This window comes from Hordeum vulgare, chromosome 4H (genome assembly GCF_904849725.1).
Source record: "Hordeum vulgare subsp. vulgare chromosome 4H, MorexV3_pseudomolecules_assembly, whole genome shotgun sequence".
In the NCBI taxonomy this organism is placed as follows: domain Eukaryota; kingdom Viridiplantae; phylum Streptophyta; class Magnoliopsida; order Poales; family Poaceae; genus Hordeum; species Hordeum vulgare.
This window is the reverse complement of record NC_058521.1, coordinates 11,177,213-11,200,487: the sequence shown is the minus strand read 5'-3', so window position 1 is coordinate 11,200,487 and position 23,275 is coordinate 11,177,213. Positions and strand designations below refer to the sequence as shown.

The following is a 23,275-nucleotide window of genomic DNA, read 5'->3' as shown; positions in this document are numbered from 1 at the left end:
TCCTCTTTTGCATTCTAGAATCTTCAATCTGCATAATATAGTGTGAAAGGATCGATATGGTTGGCTAGAGGGGGGGTGAATAGACAATGACCACTTTTTAATTAATCTTAACAAGTTAAGATTAACACTATACGGGTTCACAAATAATATGACAAAGAGGTGATCCTTATAGATGCTACCAACAAGACCTATTAAGGCAAGTAAGATATAGTCACAAGTAAAAGCAAATACAAAGTAAAGGGTAGAGATAACCACAAGTGGAACCGATGGAGACGAGGATGTGTTACCGAAGTTCCTTCCCTTTGACAGGAAGTACGTCTCCGTTGGAGCGGTGTGGAGGCACAATGCTCCCCAAAAAGCCACTAAGGCCACCGTATTCTCCTCACGCCCTCGCACGATGCAAGGTACCGTGATTCCACTATAGGTGCCCTTGAAGGCGGCGACCGAACCTTTACAAACAAGGTTGGGGCAACTCCACACAAAGCTTGGAGGCTCCCAACAAGACCACGAAGCTTCACCACAATGGAATATGGCTTCGAGGTGACCTCAACCGTCTAGGATGCTCAAACACCCAAGAGTAACAAGATCCGGAAGGGATAGATGGGGGAATCAACTTTTCTCTTGGTGGAAGTGTGGATCTAGGCCTTCTCAACCAATCCCTAAAGAATCAACAAGTTTGATTGGGTAGGGAGAGAGATCGGGCACTTTTAAGCTTGAGGAGCAACAATGGAGCTTAGAGAGGTACGAGATAGGGTTCCTCGGCTAGAAGAACCCTTTATATAGTGGGGGGGAAAATCAGACCGTTTTCCCACTCTCTGCCCGAGATCCAGCGGTACTACCGCTGGGAGGGAGCGGTACTACCGCTGCCCAGCGGTACTACCGCTGGTTGCAGCGGTACTACCGCTGGGGCTTCCAGCGGTACTACCGCTGGCCCCTTGGTAGTGCATAAGCACTACTACCGCCGGGAAAGTCTTCGCAAAAGGGTCCGTCCACGAACTACCGCTAGGTAGGTGGAACAAGGCACCTGGAGCGGTACTACCGCTGACCAGGGGGCGGTACTACCGCTGTCTAGCGGTACTACCGTTGTCAAGTGGCGGTACTACCGCCAGACAGCGGTACTACCGCTGGCAGTCCAGCGGTACTACCGTTGGCACCAGCGGTACTACCGCTGGGGACCATTTTGCAGAGAAGCTCAAGACGAAGTAGGCGAGGGCCGCTCCAAACACGGAAGGGGAGAATTGTGATGAATGCGTGTGTAAAGATAGATTCCACCCAAACCTTTCCACTACGGATCCCCTCTTAATAGTACGGCTTTCCTATGACTCAAATAAAGAGAATCGTAGAGAGCGCCGTGTTTTCGTTCCAGAAGAGAGGAGACGAGTTGTCTTGTGCCGTTGATGAGTGTTACCTGAAACCTTGACACACACGATTAGTCCTGTACGGTACTGTCATCAATCACCAAAATTACTTAGGCATAAACTATGCCTCAACATAGTGAGAATAATTATACATGCAATGAACAAGCTAAGCTAGAGACTTAATTACAAAAAAAATACTTACAGACAATAGCAACTGACAATAGCTTTGTCGATGGCGCCTTGATTGTATGACTGAAATAATCCATCAAATTCAATGTGCATCTCCTCATCTCCATTGAATTAATGCCCATCTCTAATTCCCACCATGAGCTAGTTGCTCCCTTTCTTTGAGGCTTCCATGTACCACTGATGCAATCTTCGCATTTGTGTTGATAGAAGACGGACCTCCTCGGGTCTGACGAGAGGCTTCCCATGCTGGTATCTGTATGCTAAATCAGCCTTGGGGACTCTACCTGTCGGCCTAAGTATTGAGCAAGAGTGAAACCAAGATCACGGGTCACTGCATAGGGATCGATATCGAAAAACAAGTTGAGCGGGGGGGACACGATTGTATTTATAGTTCTCCGAGTTGGGGAATTGTTTCCCCCCTGCACTACTACTTCCCGACCGCTGCACATGTTCTTTATATGACTTCATAACAGAGCAGTCATAGTTTGATGGCAGCGAAGGTGGTGGTCGCCTAAGGTTTTCCAGATATCGCTTCACTTTTATCGAATCTATTTTCTCGTTTGGCTGGGGCCGTTTCGGTGCAAGCTGGCGTTTCACATCGGCATCCACGACCATCTTAAGGTCCTCATCAGTCATTTCATATGGTAACTGCTTGGGAGGAGCCTCCTTGACGCTCTTCCTTGTATGTGCTGAGGATTTCTTCGCAATTGTAGTACTAGCCGTTGGAGTGGCGGTTCTCTTCCGCTTATCCACCTGGGCTGAGGCGGTGGAGGTGGCGGAGTATGCTAACACGGTGGAGACGGCTGAGGCAGTGGATGCGGTGGAGTCTGCTAACACGATGGAGAGGGCTAAGGAGGCGGAGGTGGGGGAGTCTGCTGACGCGGTGGAGGCGGCTGAGGCGACGGAGGCGACGGAGTCTGCTAACGCGGAGGAGTCTGTTGACGCGGCGGAGATGGCTGGGGTGGCAGAGATAGAGCTGGATTGCTAGTCTCGGGAGTTGATGGACTTGGCGTCCAATGTGGAAGCACGATGTGTTTCTTTTTTCATAGAATGGTACTTTTTCTATCATCTCCAAGTTTAGTCTCCCCTTCACCCGTAGGGAAGTCAAGCTGCGGTTGCTCAAATCCCTTGATAACTTCATCCACCCCGACAAACAGCATAGCCATCTGGAATCGGAGAGCAATGGTAAGTTCCATCACGTACAGGAGGTAAGGCAAAGCCGACCGCAACCTTCAAGGATATGTTCATGCATTTCACATGTAGCTCACAATTTTCCCTCTACGTGATATCATCTATGGGACGAACGTGCTCCGTGAAAGCCACGCTGCTTTTCCACTAAGATGGTGGGCCGGCAGTATCGAATGCAGGATCTTCGTGCCGCCGAGACCTCAAATTTCGGCTTCACATCAACAGGTTGCGGGGTCAACGGCATAGTGGTGGCACAACTCTGAGGTGTTGCAGTCATGGAAGGGGATTATGTAGCAACCAGAATGCACGCCACTTCGCCCGTTGCTTTGGGGTATGCGACGTATCTACATGTGCCCAAGAGACCACCTCTTTTTGAGAAGCGGAGTCCTCGACCACCATGCGAGCCAATTCCTCCGCTCACGCCTCCACACAAATCCGCGTAACCAGGTTCTTGAGCGTGTCCCTGCCCCCACGCCATCGCATCGGGCTTGCCATCCTCATTCGGTGGTTCTCCTCTGCAGAACTCCCTCCTCCGCCAATCGGGCGTCTCAGGTCTGTAAATCTTATGTGACCCCCCCCCCCCCCATCAGCACGAGCACATGACTGCACCACGGTGGGGCGGGCGAGATGGATGAGATGAGTGTGAGGGTTGCGGAGCGTGGCGGCGGTTGTGGGGCGTAGGCGGCGGCGGGTGAGGTGTCCGAATGCAACGGTGGTAGGCGAAGGCGATGTGGGGAATCGCTAGAGCTGTGACCAATTGCTTTTCAAAATAAATTTTGGAGGGGGCTCCGATAGAAAAGCCGCAAAAGTGACAGATCATTCTTACAGCAATAGTGGTTGACTAAAATCTCGATATATTTTTAAATTATATTTGATATGGTTCGTACTTTCGATAAAACTGTTACTCTTTCCTATCCACATTTTGCTACAAGCAATATGGATTGGAGTGATTATAAATTTATAATAGATCAGGATCAAGAAGACAGTGACAAATATGTTTGAAAATACACATGTGCTCGGGTTGAAAGATAAAAAATACCGGCTGCTAGCCGGGAGCTGACCTTAGATAACGTCCAGCCGGAGAACTCGGCGCTCCCACCGAACTCCCCACGCGCAAACCAGAGCAGAGCAGAGAATCCCAAACCCCAGCGCCCATGTCTCCCCAAGCCCCCCTCCTCCTCCTCCTCGCCGCCGCCGCCGTCGCCGTCTCGGCCGCGGCGCCGGCGAACGGCGCGGCGAACGACCTGCTCCCCAAGTACGGCCTCCCGAGGGGGCTGATCCCGGACTCGGTCAGCTCCTACACCTTCGACGAGGCGACCGGCGACTTCGAGATCCACCTCGCGGGCACCTGCTACGTCCGCTTCGGCGACCACCTCGTCTACTACGACCGGACCCTCCGCGGCTGCCTCTCCAAGGGCAGGATCGCCGGCCTCTCCGGCATCCAGGCCAAGAAGCTCTTCCTCTGGGTCTCCGTCTCCGGCATCGTCGCCCACCCCGACGAGGGCACCCTCGAGTTCCAGGTCGGCTTCGTCTCCGAGGAGCTCTCCGCCTCGCTCTTCGACCGGGTGCCCGCCTGCGGCGCCAGCGCAGGCGCCCAGCTCCGCGGTGTCGCCGGCGTCATCGGCGAGCTCGGCCTGCTCCCCGTTGCAGAGGTATGGGATTGAGATCGAGTCACTTTTTACCGTTCCGCTGTTTCAATTACATGACTCGAGTGCTTTCGCTGAGAATTACATATGCAAGGCGGATCCAAGCTTTGGAATCGGATCAGCATACTTTTGTTTGGTGCTTGATATGTACACTTGCAACTCTGAAAGTCTGAATAGCCAATTTACTCTGGCATAGATTGTGCTCTAGAATCTAGATGTTCCATTCTTAGCATTGCTTAGTTTTGTTCTGGATATTGTAGGAGGGTTGTGATTGGGGTGAGAACATTTAGTCGTAGCGGCACATAAAATTTAGTGGTGTGGGGGCATGCCTTATTGTTTTGTTTTGATGATTGAGTGAAGCTGGTGTCAACCTCCTCTAATCAGTGATCACCAGGTGATTAGAATATGTCAAGGATTTTTAGCGTGTATGAACAGTTTATCTTCTTTCCATATAATACTTCACCTACTGCCACCACACACCCAACAACTAATCTAGCAGCATGTCAACTTAGCTCACATCACTTCGTACCAGAACGTAACACCCCAACCTGCATCGTAAGTTCCTAACCCGAAGTCATGTCTTGACTAAAAAGTGGTGCCTCTCGTCAAAATTGAAGGAGAGCGAACACCTCTTTTTTATGCCCAGGGCTATAGTTGCGCTTGGCAGCAGCAACTTTTAAAGGGTTCATTTGTTAAGTAATAGTAAGAGAGGGAAGAGGGAATCTCTTGCTTTACTTGATCCCAATTTTTTAAACTTATTTGTCCTTAATATGCACCACAAGAAGTATCCTGGTTTTGATATGTACCACTAAAAGATATTGGTTTACTTTCATAACATCAACAGTTTGCAATCCTCTATAGCGTGCCATTTTGTAGTAGTCCCTTAATGGACTGTCTATCCCTTTTGTTTGGTTTGAAAGGTTGGACTATCTGATTTCCCACTCCCATTCTTTTCTTCGTCTTGATACTGTTTCTGCTCTCGACCATATCTACTCTTGAAACCACCACCATTGACCTCAGATAGCACTGCAGACATAAAACCTGCATTGTGAATCTCTAATGAATTGTGTCCCAACTCAATATTGTCGGCTGGAGACCCTATTAGGCAGTGAATCAACAACATCCATTGCTGGTGACCATCAACAACTTCATTAGTGGCCATCTGGCAGCATGCGGTGGATGTATTTCTTCTCCCTGGCAAATTGTGATGCTTGTCCCAGTCTCGTGTCTAATATCGGTCGTAGTCCAGTAATCGTGTCCTGTGCAGGGTGACACTTGATGACCCAATTCTTGAGTATTGGCACTATGCACTTAATGCACATAAAAAAATGGTCATAGAATATAATCACATCTTCCATGCACGTTTGACCAAATAACTTTTCTGTTCACTACACCAACTGCCACTGGACTTGCAAGTGGCACACCCCATGTTTTGCAAGACTGCCAGTTTCAAGGGGCATGATCTAAAGGGTTAAGGTGTGTGGGAGGGAGGGTCAGCATGAAGAGCGTCTGTAACATGGATCACAACTTCATAAGGGAGAAGAGGCTTGGCAGATGATTTGGAATCCCGTGGAGGCATGTCGAGATGCATGAGGTGGCCTACTTACATGCCCAAAAACCTGTTAACTACTTCTACATCAGATGGAGTTGAACTACCAGTGAAACATAGTTATTATTATTATTATCATTACTATCCTGCAATGTTTAGGATATCGGCCGTTGGGTGCTGAATAGGGATAAATAGGCGAGTTTTCCAGTTAATCGGACGATGAATCAGTTAATCCGCTATTCGCTGACCCACCGAGTAGCGATTAACTGACCGAGGTGCCGATTAACTGACCGATATTTGGAACAATGCTATCCTGTGTGGTGACCTTACTGGCCTATATTTAAAGTGTAAAGGGCAGCCCGGTGCATGTAGCTCTTTGGGTCTATTGTAGGCAGCCTTTCCCTACATTTCTGCAAGAAGCTAGAAAAAAAGGTTGCCGGGGTCATGTCTATGGTGATGGGGTCTTCAATAAATAGATAGTGTTTAGTACAGTAGTAAATTAATGAAGGATTTCCTAATTTTCATTGGGGTGAACTGACCCCAATGCCAACAAGGCAGCTACGTCCGTGTCAGTAATGATTATTTGGTATGCTCTGTTATCTTTTGGGGGTTGGATCCCAGCATTGCAAATGACTAGACAGTTCTACCAGAAATTGCTAATTTCATGGTTGTGTACAACAGTTTTAAAAAGAAACGAATTATTAGAAGGAACCATAGCCTACAAATTTGCTAATTCTGTGAGGGCCTATATAAGCTAAACCATGTGTGCAAGTGGCTAAATAAGACTAGAACTTCTGTTGGGACCCACATCCCAATAACTTGACAACGCTTCCATGTTATTATAAGTAATGTCAGGGCTGAACATTCTCCCGAAGTGTCTGATCTTGAAACAGAATACGGGGCATACTGCATGGCTCAATTGTACCCTTTTAGGGGAGTAGCCCTGATCACTGTCAAATGGCAGTTAAGTGTACTGTGACATCCCGTCGAAATGCTAATCTATCAGTACTACATTAAATACATACATATGGCTGAAACAAGTTTTCGTTTCTATTGGATGTGCCGACTCTTCCGTGGTCTCTCTTAAAACCAATGATTCTACCTCATATGTCCGATTCTACTCGATAATATTTGACCGTCCTCTCCTGATTGCAGGCTTGAGCTTGGAGCTGGGCAGTCGTTCGTTCCACTTGCAGCAAATTCATTCTCCTTGTATCCTACCGCGGTGGCGTCACACGAGTAATGATGATAATAAGATGTCCGGAGCCTTTTTTTAGATCAGGGAGAAAGGCCTCGTGGACCATGATGGTGTGCTGTCTGAAAAAAGTGTGTATGTTGGTCTGCTGTCTCTCGTTAGTGAACACGGATTCTGTGTAGATTTGTACATCTGCTTGCTGCAACTGGGACCTGTGTAAAATATATGTAGTCCATGTCTTTGTTTCATAGCACTACTTCAGACAGAAAGAAAAACATCTCCTATGGAACGTCTGGCGATGCTTTTTGTGCGTTTAAGCTGTTCTCTATCTTCATTTTTTTTTCTGAGATTCTTTTTTAGGGAAACTTTTTTTCAACACAAAACAGGCACAGACGCTCATATGCATGCATACACTATCACTTATGAGCGCCTTCAAAAGACTGGGCTGACACATATTTCGAGATTGACGGTAATGTCTTCTTTCATTAAAAGCACATTATCGAAAGGTTTGAAATTAATCTAGAAAAATGTGAATGCTAATATCAAATCTAGAACTTGAACCCTGATGGGTTGAGAATACCAAACAGTTTTTTAGATGATGAGCGGGTTATATGCTAAGCGAAAAGAGTAGCAGCACGGACAGTCGAGAGGAACAAGCACTAAAGCACGTAATATTCGGCATTTCCTATTCAACGCTTGTAGTCCATGTAATAATTAGGGTGTTTCTATGTCTCGCTTTAGGCGAGACAGGAGGTGCGCTCGCGTAAGGGGGGACCACTAGATGGCCCGGCAAAGCCGCGCGAGAGCCACAGCCAGTTTTCTTTGTTTTTTTTATTTTTGTTCTCGTTTTTTTGTTATTTTTATACCTTTTTATACTTAAAAATATTATTCACATATCTCTACTATTAAAGCATGATCGAACATCGTGATGGTTCAACCTACCGATGGTTCGACCTTCCAGCGATCCCACCTCGTCCCCGAACAAAAAAAAACCCGTCACCGAGCCTCCCACTCGCGCCCCCTCAGCCACCAACCGCTCCCTCCCCCTCCCCTCTCGATCCAGATTGGATCGGGGCTGAGGTCGCGCCGCCCCGCCGGTGCCCCACTGCCGGGCCACCACCAGCCCACGCCACTGGCCGCCCCCCTCATTGGCCCCATGTTCGTGCTCGGCCATGTCCTCTCTGTGATCTTATCGAGTGACAAAGAAGGTGGAAGGGGAAAGCATCTTCTGGCCAGCCAGAGAAGAGAGAAGACGCAGCAGGGGAGGAGGAAGAGTCGCCCGCGCGTCGCCGACGGGCCCTCCCCGTCGTCACGCCGGGGCGGGGGCAGCGCCGGACAGAGGCTTCGGCTGCCGGTGCAGCTGCGGCAAGTGCCGCGGACGCGGAAGCGGGCCCAGGAGGGGAAGGGGGCTCTCATGCGCTCCGCCTCCGAGCCGGCGCTCTGGTGGCACGACGCCCGCGTCCATCCCGCGCAGCCCCGCCCGCCGTCCCCGCCGCCGCCGCCGCTCGACCGCCCGCACACCTGCTACGACGTCTATTTGCAGGTTAAATGATGCAGACGCCTTGTTTTCTTCCTTAAATCACAAGCTACCTGCCTGTGGATGATGGGATTGTACGCACGGAGCCTTGATAACTTACCTCCAATAATCGAGAATTCCTGACTCATGCTCATTCCAGCTCCAGTTAATACCATGAGCTTGTTACTGAGACAAGTAACAGATAATTAAGATTCCTCTTCAAATGTAGCTCAAGAACTTGATAAGGAAGTTCAATACAGACTTTCACCTCTTATCTATAAACTGGTATAGTAGGTCCACATCCTTGGAGGTTGGAGGATCTGAATCAGGAACTATCCGTTTGCCTCTCAAAAACTGGATGTAAGTTTCACAATAATCTTTAGATACAACAATTGATGAGTGGTTATTTCTTGCTTGAATGGAGCGAAAAGAGCATCTCAATGGAAGAGGAATTTTCCTCCTATGAACAAGTCCATTATATATTGATGCTTGGATATTGTAAAAATGAGGACAATATCCTGAAATATAATTTATTGCAATTAGTTAGTGCAAAAAAGTAGATTAGCCTAATTGTCCCAGAAAAGGCCATTCTCTTGGCGAACTTGCCTTTTGGTATTCCTCTCAGAGCACTTCCAAAACCTGCAATGATCTGAAGTACATTACACATGTAAGTTGTATAATTCGACTCGGTATTGAACACTAGAAAGAGTGTACATATTGAATACAACCAACTTATTGCATTGGTATGTGACCAAGAAGTATCATTACATGAAAATGATTCCAACAGATTTAACTTTGTGAGTCACAACTGCCGAATGGTGGAGTAGCTGCAAATGGGTTGAACAGAACATCCTACTAAGTTAGTGCTTATGTGACCAGGTTCATAAATCATACGCCTGTTTGCTTTCAGGCTCAACACCTCCCTTTTGGTGGACTATTGCCAAGATGGAACACACAAGTACATCCTAATCGACATCGGCAAGACCTTCAGAGAGCAAGTTCTCTGGTGGTTTGTCCACCACAAAGTTCCTTACGTTGACTCAGTGAGATATTCGACAGTGCATTATTTTCTGAAAAAAATAAAAATCCTGGGGACTAAGAAGGTTCTGCGCAGTGCAGATCATTCTGACTCATGAGCATGCAGATGACGTATTAGGCCTTGACGAAGTCTGGGTGGTACTGTTGGAAATATGCCCTAGAGGCAATAATAAAATGGTTATTATCATATTTCCTTGTTCATGATAATCGTCTATCGTTCATGCTATAATTGTATTAACAGGAAGCACTAATACATGTGTGAATGAATAGATCACAATGTGTCCCTAGCAAGCCTCTAGTTAGCTAGCTCGTTAGTCAATAAATGATCATGGTTTCCTGATCATGGACATTGGATGTCATTGATAACGGGATCACATCATTGGGAGAATGATGTGGTGGACAAGACCCAATCCTAAGCCTAGCACTAGATCGTATTGTTCGTATGCTAATGCTTTTCTAATGTCAAGTATCTTTTCCTTCGACCGTGAGATTGTGCAACTCCCGGATACCGTAGGAGTGCTTTGGGTGTATCAAACGTCACAACGTAACTGGGTGACTATAAAGGTGCACTACGGGTACCTCCGAAAGTGTCTGTTGGGTTGGCACGAATCGAGATCGGGATTTGTCACTCCGTGTGACGGAGAGGTATCTCTGGGCCCACTCGGTAGAACATCATCATGAGCTCAATGTGACTAAGGAGTTAGTCACACGATGACGTGCTACGGAACGAGTAAAGAGACTTACCGGCAACGAGATTGAACAAGGTATAGGTATACCGACGATCGAATCTCGGGCAAGTTCTCTACCGACAGACAAAGGGAATCGTATACGGGATTGATTGAATCCTTGACATCGTGGTTCATCCGATGAGATCATCGTGGAGCTAGTGGGAGCCACCATGGGTATCCAGACCCCGCTGATGGTTATTGGCCAGAGAGGTGTCTCGGTCATGTCTGCCTGTCTCCCGAACCCGTAGGGTCTACACACTTAAGGTTCGATGACGCTAGGGTTATAGGGAATTGTTATACGAGATTACAGAAAGTTGTTCGGAGTCCCGGATGAGATCTCGGACGTCACGAGGAGCTCCGGAATGGTCCGGAGGTAAAGATTGATATATAGGACGGATGGTTTCGGACACCGGAAGTGTTTCGGGCATCACCGGTAACGTACCGGGACCACCGTAGGTGGTCCCGGGGGACCACCGAAGGGGGGCTGCGACCCCAAGAGGTAAGATGGGCTAAGTGGGGGTGGGAACCAGCCCCTAGTTGGGCTGGTGCGCCTCCCCAATCAGCCCATGGCGCAGGGGAAAGAAAAAGAGGGGGGGAACCCTAACTTAGGTGGGCCTTAGGCCCACCAGAGGGGTGCGCCACCCCCTCCTCCCCATCTGGCCGCCACAAACCCCATCTGGGAGGGCTGCCGCACCCCCTAGGGTGGGAACCCTAGGGGTGGCACCCCCTCTCCCCTCCCCTATATATAGTGGGCACTCTTGGCCTTTGGAGGACACAGTTTTCCCTCTCCCTCGGCGCAGCCCTGCACTTCTTCCTCCTCCTCTCTGCCGGCGCTTGGCGAAGCCCTGCCGGGAGACCTCGTCTCTCCACCAACACCACGCCGTCGTGTTGCTGGTCTTCTTCCCCAACCTCTCCCTCCTCCTTGCTGGATCAAGGTGCGGGAGACGTCACCGGGCTGCACGTGTGTTGAACGCGGAGGTGCCGTTGTTCGGCACTAGATCGGAATCGCTGCGAGTACGACTCCATCAACCGCGTTCTAGCAACGCTTCCGCTTAGCGATCTTCAAAGGTACGAAGATGCTCTTACCCCTCTCTCGTTGCTGGTCTCTCCATAGGAAGATCTGAACATGCGTAGGAAATTTTTTGAATTTATACTACGTTACCCAACAGTGGCATCCGAGCCAGGTTTACTATGCGTAGATTCTATGCACGAGTAGAACACAAAATTTGTGGGCGATGGTTTGTCAATTTGCTTGCCGTTACTAGTCTTATTCTTTTCCGGCGGTATTGTGGGATGAAGCGGCCCGGACCGACCTTACACGTACGCTTACGTGAGACTGGTTCCACCGACAGACATGCACATCGTGCATAAAGGTGGCTAGCGGGTGTCTGTCTCTCCTACTCTAGTTGGATTGGATTTGATGAAAGGGGTCCTTATGAAGGGTAAATAGCTTTGGCATATCATCGTTGTGGCTGTCACGTAGGTAAGAAGGCGTTCTTGCTAGAAACCCAAATCAGCCACGTAAAACTTGCAACAACAATTAGAGGACGTCTAACTTGTTTTTGCAGGGTTTGACATGTGATGTGATATGGCCAAAGTTGTGATGTTGCATGTATGATGTATGAGATGATCATGTTATTGTAATAGGTTTCACGACTTGCATGTCGATGAGTATGACAACCGGCAGGAGCCATAGGAGTTGTCTTAATTTATTGTATGAGATGCAACGCCTTGTGCTTGCTATTTTTACTTCATTGCTAACGGTTAGCCATAGTAGTAGTGATAGTAGTAGTTGGCGTGACGACTTCACGGAGACACGATGATGGAGATCATGATGATGGAGATCATGGTGTCACGCCGGTGACGATGATGATCATGCGATGCCTGAAGATGGAGATCGAATGAGCAAAGATGATAATGGCCATATCATGTCACTATATGATTGCATTGTGATGTTTATCATGTTTTACATCTTATTGCTTAAAATGATGGTAGCATAATAAGATGATCCCTCCTAAAATTTCGAGAAAGTATTCCCCTAAGTGTGCACCGTTGCGAAGGTTCGTTGTCTCGAAGCACCACGTGATGATCGGGTGTGATAGATTCTAACGTTTGCATACAACGGGTGTAAGCCAGATTTACACACGCGAAACACTTAGGTTGACTCGACGAGCTTAGCATGTACAGACATGACCTCGAATACAAGAGACCGAAAGGTCGAACATGAGTCGTATGGTTGAATACGATCAGCATGAAGTTGCTCACCATGGTGACTAGTCCGTCTCACGTGATGATCGGACACGGGTTAGTCAACATGGATCATGTATCACTTAGATGACTAGAGGGATGTCGATTTAAGTGGGAGTTCGTACTTAATTTGATTAAATGAACCTGATTGTCATGAACTTAGTCTAAAAGTTGTCTTTATAAATATTGTAGATGTCCAACGTCAACCTCAACTTCAACGCATTCCTAGAGAAAAACAAGCTGAAAGATGATGGTAGCAACTATGCGGACTGGGTTCGCAACCTGAAGCTCATCCTTGAAGCAGCTAAAAAGGCTTATGTCCTTAAGGCGCCGCTAGGTGACCCTCCCGCTCCCGCAGCAGCCCAGGACGTTCTAAACGTCTGGCAAGCGCGGAGTGATGACTACTCTCTGGTCAGGTGTGGCATGTTATACAGTTTAGAAACGGGGCTCCAAAGACGTTTTGAGCAACACGGGGCATATGAGATGTTCCAAGAGCTGAAGCTAGTTTTTCAAGCTCATGCCCGTGTCGAGAGATATGAAGTCTCCGACAAGTTCTTCAGCTGTAAGATGGAGGAGAACAGTTCTGTCAGTGAGCACATACTCAAAATGTCTGGGTTACACGGTCGTCTGACTTCACTTGGAGTCGAACTTCCGGATGATGCTATCATTGACAGAATCCTCCAGTCTCTCCCACCAAGCTACAAAGGCTTTGTGCTTAACTACAACATGCAAGGGATGGAGAAAACCATTCCCGAGTTGTACTCGATGCTCAAGTCTGCAGAAGTAGAAATCAAGAAGGAGCATCAAGTGTTGATGGTCAACAAGACCACTAGTTTCAAGAAAGGCAGGGGTAAGAAGAACTTCAAGAAAGACGGCAAAGCTGTTGCCACGCCCGGTAAGCCAGATACCGGGAAGAAGAAAAAGAACGGACCCAAGCCTGAACTGAGTGCTTCTACTGCAAGGGAAAAGGTCACTGGAAGCGGAACTGCCCCAAATACTTAGCGGACAAGAAGGCCGGCAACGTTAAAGGTATATATGATATACATGTTATTGATGTGTACCTTACCAGCGCTCGTAGTAGCTCCTGGGTATTTGATACCGGTGCTGTTGCTCACATTTGCAACTCAAAGCAGGAACTGCGGAATAAGCGGAGACTGGCCAAGGACGAGGTGACGATGCGCGTCGGGAATGGTTCAAAGGTCGATGTGATCGCCGTCGGCACGCTACCTCTACATCTACCGTCGGGATTAGTTTTAAACCTTAATAATTGTTATTTAGTACCAGCTTTAAGCATGAACATTGTATCAGGGTCTTGCTTAATGCGAGACGGCTACTCATTTAAGTCAGAGAATAATGGTTGTTCTATTTATATGAGTGATATGTTTTATGGTCATGCTCCGCTGGTGAATGGTTTATTCTTGATGAATCTCGATCGTGATGTTACACATATTCATAGTGTGAGTACCAAAAGATGCAAAGTTGATAATGATAGTCCCGCATACTTGTGGCACTGCCGCCTTGGTCATATCGGCGTTAAGCGCATGAAGAAGCTCCATACTGATGGACTGCTAGAGTCTCTTGACTTTGAATCATTTGACACATGCGAACCGTGCCTCATGGGCAAGATGACTAAGACTCCATTCTCAAGAATAATGGAGAGAGCCTCCGACTTATTGGAAATAATACATACTGATGTGTGTGGTCCAATGAACGTTGAAGCTCGCGGTGGTTATCGTTATGTTCTCACTCTCACCGATGATTTGAGTAGGTATGGGTATATCTACTTGATGAAGCACAAATCTGAGACGTTTGAAAAGTTCAAGGAATTTCAGAGTGAGGTTGAGAATCAACGTGACAGAAAAATAAAATGTCTACGATCTGATCGTGGAGGAGAATATTTGAGTCACGAGTTTGGCACACACGTAAGAAAGTGTGGAATCGTTTCACAACTAACGCCGCCTGGCACACCGCAGCGCAACGGAGTGTCTGAACGTCGTAATCGCACCTTATTAGATATGGTACGATCTATGATGTCTCTCACCGACTTGCCGCTATCATTTTGGGGATACGCATTAGAAACTGCAGCATTCACTTTAAATAGGGCACCGTCTAAATCCGTTGAGACGACACCGTATGAACTGTGGTTTGGCAAGAAACCTAAGTTGTCGTTTCTTAAAGTTTGGGGCTGCGATGCTTATGTGAAGAAACTTCAACCAGAAAAGCTCGAACCCAAAGCGGAGAAATGCGTATTCATAGGATACCCTAAGGAAACTATTGGGTATACCTTCTATCTTAGATCCGAAGGTAAAACCTTTGTTGCCAAGAACGGATCCTTTCTAGAGAAAGAGTTTCTCTCGAAAGAAGTAAGTGGGAGGAAGGTAGAACTTGATGAGGTAATTACACCCCCTCTCGAACAGGAAAGTAGCGCAACGCAAGAAGTTGTTCCTGTGATGCCTACACCAACTGAAGAGGAAGTTAATGATGATGATCATGAAGCTTCGGATCAAGTTATTACTGAACCACGAAGGTCCACAAGGGTACGCTCCGCACCAGAGTGGTACGGCAACCCTGTGATGGAAATCATGTTGTTAGACAACGGTGAACCTTCGAACTATGAAGAAGCGATGGCGGGCCCGGATTCCAACAAATGGCTTGAGGCCATGAAATCCGAGATAGGATCCATGTATGAGAACAAAGTATGGACTTTGGTGGACTTGCCCGATGACCGGCGAGCCATAGAAAATAAATGGATCTTCAAGAAGAAGACTGATGCAAACGGTAGTGTAATCGTTTACAAAGCTCGACTTGTCGCAAAGGGTTTTCGACAAATTCAAGGAGTTGACTACAAAGAGACTTTCTCTCCCGTAGCGAAGCTGAAATCAGTCCGAATCATGTTAGCAATTGCCGCCTTTTATGATTATGAAATTTGGCAAATGGACGTCAAAACAGCATTCCTTAACGGGAATCTTAAGGAAGAGTTGTATATGATGCAACCAGAAGGTTTTGTCGATCCTAAAGGTGCTGACAAAGTATGCAAGCTCCAGCGCTCCATCTATGGGTTGGTGCAAGCATCTCGGAGTTGGAACATTCGCTTTAATGAGGTGATTAAAGCGTTTGGGTTCATACAGGTTTACGGAGAAGCCTGTCTGTACAAGAAAGTGAGTGGGAGCTCTGTAGCTTTCCTCGTACTATATGTGGATGACATATTATTGATGGGGAATGATATAGAGATGTTGGAAAGCATAAAGGCCTATTTGAACAAGAGTTTTTCAATGAAGGACCTTGGAGAAGCTGCATACATATTAGGCATCAAGATCTATAGAGATAGATCGAGACGCCTCATAGGTCTTTCGCAAAGTACGTACCTTGACAAGATATTGAAGAAATTCAATATGGAAAACTCAAAGAAAGGGTTCTTGCCAGTTTTGCAAGGTATGAGATTGAGTAAGACTCAGTCGCCGACCACGGCAGCAGATAGAGAGAAGATGAGTTATGTCCCCTACGCTTCAGCCGTGGGCTCTCTAATGTATGCCATGCTGTGTACCATACCTGATATAAACCTTGCGATAAGCTTGGTAGGGAGGTACCAAAGTAATCCCGGTGCAGAACACTGGACAGCGGTCAAGAATATCCTTAAGTACCTGAAAAGGACTAAGGAAATGTTTCTCGTTTATGGAGGTGACGAAGAGCTCGTCGTAAAGGGTTACGTCGATGCTAGCTTCGACACAGATACGGATGACTCTAAGTCACAAACAGGATACGTATATGTGTTGAATGGTGGGGCAGTGAGCTGGTGCAGCAGCAAGCAAGAAGTCGTGGCAGCATCTACATGTGAAGCGGAGTACATAGCTGCTTCAGAAGCGGCTCATGAAGGAATTTGGATGAAGGAGCTCATCACCGACCTTGGAGTGGTTCCAAGCGCGTCGGGTCCTATGACACTCTTCTGTGATAACACTGGAGCCATTTCCATAGCCAAAGAGCCCAGGTTTCACCGGAAGACGAAGCACATCAAGCGCCGCTACAACTCCATCCAGGACCATGTCCAAACTGGAGTGATAGATATTTGTAAAGTACACACGGATCTGAATATTGCAGACCCGTTGACTAAACCTCTTCCACGAGCAAAACATGATCAGCACCATAATGCTATGGGTGTTCGATACATCACAATGTAACTAGATTACTGTCTCTAGTGCAAGTGGGAGACTGTTGGAAATATGCCCTAGAGGCAATAATAAAATGGTTATTATCATATTTCCTTGTTCATGATAATCGTCTATCGTTCATGCTATAATTGTATTAACAGGAAGCACTAATACATGTGTGAATGAATAGATCACAATGTGTCCCTAGCAAGCCTCTAGTTAGCTAGCTCGTTAGTCAATAGATGATCATGGTTTCCTGATCATGGACATTGGATGTCATTGATAACGGGATCACATCATTGGGAGAATGATGTGGTGGACAAGACCCAATCCTAAGCCTAGCACTAGATCGTATTGTTCGTATGCTAATGCTTTTCTAATGTCAAGTATCTTTTCCTTCGACCGTGAGATTGTGCAACTCCTGGATACCGTAGGAGTGCTTTGGGTGTCACGAATCGAGATCGGGATTTGTCACTCCGTGTGACGGAGAGGTATCTCTGGGCCCACTCAGTAGAACATCATCATGAGCTCAATGTGACTAAGGAGTTAGTCACACGATGACGTGCTACGGAACGAGTAAAGAGACTTACCGGCAACGAGATTGAACAAGGTATAGGTATACCGACAATCGAATCTCGGGCAAGTTCTACACCGACAGACAAAGGGAATCGTATACGGGATTGATTGAATCCTTGACATCGTGGTTCATCCGATGAGATCATCGTGGAGCTAGTGGGAGCCACCATGGGTATCCAGACCCCGCTGATGGTTATTGGCCAGAGAGGTGTCTCGGTCATGTCTGCCTGTCTCCCGAACCCGTAGGGTCTACACACTTAAGGTTCGATGACGCTAGGGTTATAGGGAATTGTTATACGAGATTACCGAAAGTTGTTCGGAGTCCCGGATGAGATCCCGGACGTCACGAGGAGCTCCGGAATGGTCCGGAGGTAAAGATTGATATATAGGACGAATGGTTTCGGACACCGGAAGTGTTTCGGGCATCACCGGTAACGTACCGGGACCACCGGGACCACCGGAGGTGATCCCGGGGGACCACCGAAGGGGGGCTGCGACCCCAAGAGGTAAGATGGGCTAAGTGGGGGTGGGAACCAGCCCCTAGTTGGGCTGGTGCGCCTCCCCAATCAGCCCATGGCGCAGGGGAAAGAAAAAGAGGGGGGGAACCCTAACTTAGGTGGGCCTTAGGCCCACCAGAGGGGTGCGCCACCCCCTCCTCCCCATCTGGCCGCCACAAACCCCATCTGGGAGGGCTGCCGCACCCCCTAGGGTGGGAACCCCAGGGGTGGCACCCCCTCTCCCCTTCCCCTATATATAGTGGGCACTCTTGGCCTTTGGAGGACACAGTTTTCCCTCTCCCTCGGCGCAGCCCTGCACTTCTTCCTCCTCCTCTCTGCCGGCGCTTGGCGAAGCCCTGCCGGGAGACCTCGTCTCTCCACCAACACCACGCCGTCGTGTTGCTGGTCTTCTTCCCCAACCTCTCCCTCCTCCTTGCTGGATCAAGGTGCGGGAGACGTCACCGGGCTGCACGTGTGTTGAACGCGGAGGTGCCGTTGTTCGGCACTAGATCGGAATCGCTGCGAGTACGACTCCATCAACCGCGTTCTAGCAACGCTTCCGCTTAGCGATCTTCAAAGGTACGAAGATGCTCTTACCCCTCTCTCGTTGCTGGTCTCTCCATAGGAAGATCTGAACATGCGTAGGAATTTTTTTGAATTTATGCTACGTTACCCAACAGGTACAACCAAGAAATGGCAGGAACGATGTCGAGCAAATTCCTATCTTCCTCACGCAATTCACGATGGACAGGTTCATCTCCGTCTTCTGTTTCCCAAGTGAACTGAAAAAACACCGGATTAGTCACTAGAACATATCCTGTAATAACAACAGCCGTGAATTTACAGTATCGCCAGAAGATTCCCCTACTTGGTGGAGCAGAAGCCAGAGGATGGCAATGAAGATGCCCAAGCCGCGAAAATTGACTCGAAGATAATTGAGGAGGATGTGGACAAACCATTTGTAGCGTCAGGGCTAGAGTTTGTTATGTTGCCGGTAACAACCAGCGCTATTGAGCGTTACTTTGATCTTGTTACATGTTTGACTCCTAGAGTGCTTACTTACCTTGCTACTCTGTGTTCGGGTAATGCACGGAGGAGGGTATATTTGTTTAGGCTTCTTATTTGGGAGGAGAGCCAGAGTTGCGTATTTATCTGATGTCTCAAGATTTTTACCTAAAACTGAGCATGGTAAAAAATTAATCTGGTCCATAGTTCTTTGTTCAAATAATTAGAATGCATGTTCTTGCGGATCACATATGGGAGGGTTGTTAATCAATACAACATGACATTTTTCACTTAAATATATTTAAGGGGTAGTTTGTAACGAAACTGAAAGATGTTACTAATCTGTTAAACTGCATCCAAAATTCTCAACATTGTTTATGATGTCCTTGATAGTCTAGCATGTTACTTATCTATTGTTGTTGCTAAAACTATATGCCAAATGCTATATGTGGGTTACCGAAAAATCATAAAAGTCTACAACCCAACTTTAGTGATTTCATCTGATTAAATTCAATGGTAACACTTTTCAGTACGTTTCTCGGAGACCAGAGTCTTAGTACATGTCAGTTATCAAATAGTAGTATTCACAAGGTTGCAAATCATAATTTCACATGGTAAAACATCTACTCCCTCCGTTCCAAAATACTTGTCGTGGTTTTAGTTCAAAGAGAATCTCTGCCACGGCAAGAAAACTCCACAACCATGGCAAGTGAAAACGCTGCCATGACAACGCCCGCTGCAGTTGTGCCCGGAGTTGGATCAATTGTATCATCCTCCTCTGCCAGTGCTACTAGCTCGTCTATGGGGCCGCAAGGAAGATGTCTGTTGGAGTATAAATTAGGAGCGTATGTTTTTTTTCCCGTAGCAACGCACGGGCCCTTTTGCTATAATAATAAAGCGGGTAGTGCTTCTGTCGTCCGTCGTGGCTTTTTTACGAAAAAGTCCCTCCGTTTTCGAGCATTCAACCCGCAGTCCCTGATTAAGTGGATATGTGGAAAAACATTTCAGATTTGCAAGAAAGCCCCTGCATCTGTAAAAATTTTCAGTCATGATCCTTTGTTTGACCTTATCCTCTTCCAGCCGCATCGGAGCACGAGAAGGTGAGTGGTGGCGCCCTTGTCGACGGACTGGAGGAGATCCTCACCGACGGTCACCGGCGTCGAGGTGGGAAGGTGAGGCCGCCGCCGCCGGTGGCCCCTCGCTCAGGTACGCCCCCCTCCTCTCCTGACCCCATCTCCTCTCTCTCTCTCCCCCTCTCTGGCACCTTCCGTTCGATCTGTGCTGAGACCCGGCGAGATTTGTTTTCCTCCGAATAGAGGGGCCCGTCCGAGAAGATGCACGAGGCGACGGGAGGGCGGCCGCGGCATGAGATGGAGACCGGGGAGGTACAAGGCGCTCATGCCGTGGCCCTTCCAGCGCGCCTTCGTCAGGAACCGGGCCAGGAGCACCGCTACCGCCGGCGCCGCTGCACCCAGGGGCGGCGGCGGGGCGCCGGCGAGCGGTTCTGGCGCCAAGCGTCCCAGATCGGAGTGCAAAACTGCCTACCATCGTTCTCTTTTATTCGCTCAAGGACCATGGTTATGTTCATTCAATGAAGTTCAGATCAGCTTGCTATTCCATAAGGTGCAGTCCTAGAGTTGTAGCCGTTTCTCGGCTGGAAAGGGTGGTAAGACTATCTCTTTACTGTCCTGATGGCACAAGGAAGAAGCTTTCAGAATCGCAACAAATGGATGAAAGGCGTGATTGGAAGCGCCAGTTGGTTCAAACTTTGGTGGACAAGTATAATGATCAGCACCATCTTTCAGGGGTTTGATCTCTGCCCATCTCTCCTGCACTCTTTTTTTCTTCTTTTCTAGAAGATTGCATTGTGTTGTCATATATTCATATAACAGTTGGTTGCTGATCAGATTGATGTTTCTTAATTTCGGGATCTTGCATATGGACTCAAAAATGTTGTGTGCTTGGAATCAGTTGCTGGGGGCAATGGTCGTAAGTACTATCATGTCAATTTCACTATGTGAAGACTAAAGGAGCTGATGATTGTAACTGTTGTGGCGAAGATCTTTTCTTTACACAGGTCAAAATCGAGGGGGTAGAACTGGAGGTTAGCTATTTCTGCATGGTTGCGCCTACTGACAACGGTATTGTGTACTCTTTCTTGACCTACATATCTTTCAAATATCTCATTGCTTATCCTTGAGCGCGTTTGAAATATCTCAAACTGGTTCGCGCGGCCAACAATATCTATATACACTTGTTCTTATTTTGTTTCTCCCCATCAACTGTGAGTCATTGTCATCTGATTTCATGGTCTTCTCGCTTTGCTTCTGAATGATGGTATGTACAATGTGAAGAAGAGATGATCTCAGGAGTCAATGGTAATAAGATATGCCAATCACAATACCGTTGTACTGAACATTATTCAGAAATGATTGCAGATGATTCTGAACAAACACCGGGGCAGTTTCCTCATTAGCTATTGCTGCTTCTACCAAATGAATGATCTACCAGGAGCCAGGAGTGAACTTAGTTGGAGCGCCTCAAAGGAGGGCCAGGAAATTTTGTAGCCATTTCAGCTCGTGTACATAATATTAGTTCAGTTAGTGATTATGCAGAATAGATTATTGTTTCTGTAGAATTTGACCTGTACATTGTAACGGCTGTATTTATGTGCTGGTCTCCACTGAAAAAATGCGCTACTGAATGCAGATGTTCTCCTGTTCCGTCGTGTCGTCTCCTTGGAGTTTGATGTTTCAGTAAAGTTGACAGTACGTCTTACCTGAAAAATTGTCTCCTGAGAGTAAGAAGAAGGGATTATTAAGGAAGAAGAGAATCTTCTAAAATACTGTACATCACTAATTTTTATAGAAACTATTGTATTTGGACACGCTGATGGATCTGTTGAAACATATTACTGTATCACGTATCTGGTAGGACTCCGGTACATATCTGGGAGGAGTCCGGTAGTCTTACCTCTCTGGTAAAAAACAATCAACTAGCCTGGTTGTTTCAGTCTCCTCTCTTCTTAGAGGGAGGCCTGGGTTCGAATCCTGCCAGCGTCCTCTTTTTTCCTTTTTATCTTTTGGCGCCGATGATGCAGTAGGAGGTGCAGATATAGTTGAGAGCATAGTTTCATGCATGGACCATGTTTTATTGACTTTTATATTGACATATTACACTCAAATGTTGATCAAACGAGAGAAGAAGTAAGTAGCAGTGTTACAACTGCAGATACAGGGAGTAGGTAAATGCATTTTTATTTATTGTTTTTATTTTACCTGTGTGATAGATTGCGAGTCGGATGTGCATTGATAGTTGTGGAGATCTTGGATTGAGAAGATCAAGAGATGGACATACTGAATGAAGGAAGAAGATAATGAAAAAAAGTTGACAATACCTTCTCTTTTATCTTGGCGCGGTACCCAATACCTTCTCACAAGAATATGTTCTCATTCAGAGGCACATACAATTAATCACAAAGGAATAAGAACAATTAGACGAGGCAATCTGAAGGTGTCACAGACCGTCACACCGAAAGACAAGCTCACGAACGTCTGGATTCGATTTTTTGTTTTGTTTATTACATCTTTATATATTTTTGGATTTTTTTTCTTCCGTTGCAACGCACGGCCGTTTTGCTAGTATATTTATACATTACGATAAACAATTTTCAAAAACACATTTGAAAAAATGTTGAATAAGTACTAAAAAAGTGTTGAACAAGAATTAGGAAAAATATTGAACAAGTATTTAAAAATGTTAAATATGTATTAAAAATGTTGAACATGTATTTACAAAAATGAAAATAGGTATTAAAAATATCTGAGCGAGTATATAAAAGTATTGAACAAGTATATAAAAATTTAGAATAAGAATTTGAATTTTTTTGAATAAGTATTAAAAATATTGAATGCATATTTGAAAGACGTTGATATAGGTATTAAAAAATGTAGAACGGGTATATGAAAAATGCAGAACAAGTATATGAAAATGTTGAATAAGTATTAAAAATGTTGGACAAGTATTCGAAAATGTCGATTAACTACTAAACTATTGAGCAAGTATTTGAAAATGTTGAAATAGTGTGGGAAAAATATTGAACATGTATACAATGTTAAACAAGTATTTAAAAAATATTGTAAGAAAAAGTAAAATCAAACAAAAAGTGGAGAACAAAAAATTAAAAAAATTAAAAAAATAAAAAAATAAAAGTATAAAGAGAATGATAAACCACAAAACAAAATGCAAAAGAGAATGAAAAACAGAGAGAAAAAAAGAAATAGAAGAACACAAACATAAAAACTCGGCTCAAATGGCCTTCAGTAGGGCTCACTCCTTTCTCTTACCAACGTGGCGGGGACAACTAGTTAGCGAGCGTTCTTTCGAGACCCTTTCAAC

General features: G+C 46.4%; 2 protein-coding genes across 2 annotated transcripts; both read left to right on the top strand.

Annotated features, from left to right (window-relative positions):
• Nucleotides 1-3,791: 3,791 nt before the first annotated feature.
• Nucleotides 3,792-7,442, top strand: LOC123447235. The gene is made up of 2 exons (XM_045123822.1): nt 3,792-4,387; nt 7,086-7,442. The coding sequence occupies exons 1-2, from the start codon at nt 3,890-3,892 to the stop codon at nt 7,089-7,091; spliced, it is 504 nt and encodes a 167-aa protein (XP_044979757.1). The 5' UTR covers nt 3,792-3,889; the 3' UTR covers nt 7,092-7,442.
• Nucleotides 7,443-9,456: 2,014 nt separating this feature from the next.
• Nucleotides 9,457-20,246, top strand: LOC123450180 (putative hydrolase C777.06c). The gene is made up of 8 exons (XM_045127562.1): nt 9,457-9,464; nt 9,552-9,684; nt 9,761-9,817; nt 18,553-18,623; nt 18,719-18,865; nt 18,954-19,060; nt 19,958-20,083; nt 20,194-20,246. The coding sequence occupies exons 1-8, from the start codon at nt 9,457-9,459 to the stop codon at nt 20,244-20,246; spliced, it is 702 nt and encodes a 233-aa protein (XP_044983497.1).
• The last annotated feature ends 3,029 nt before the right edge of the window (nt 20,247-23,275 follow it).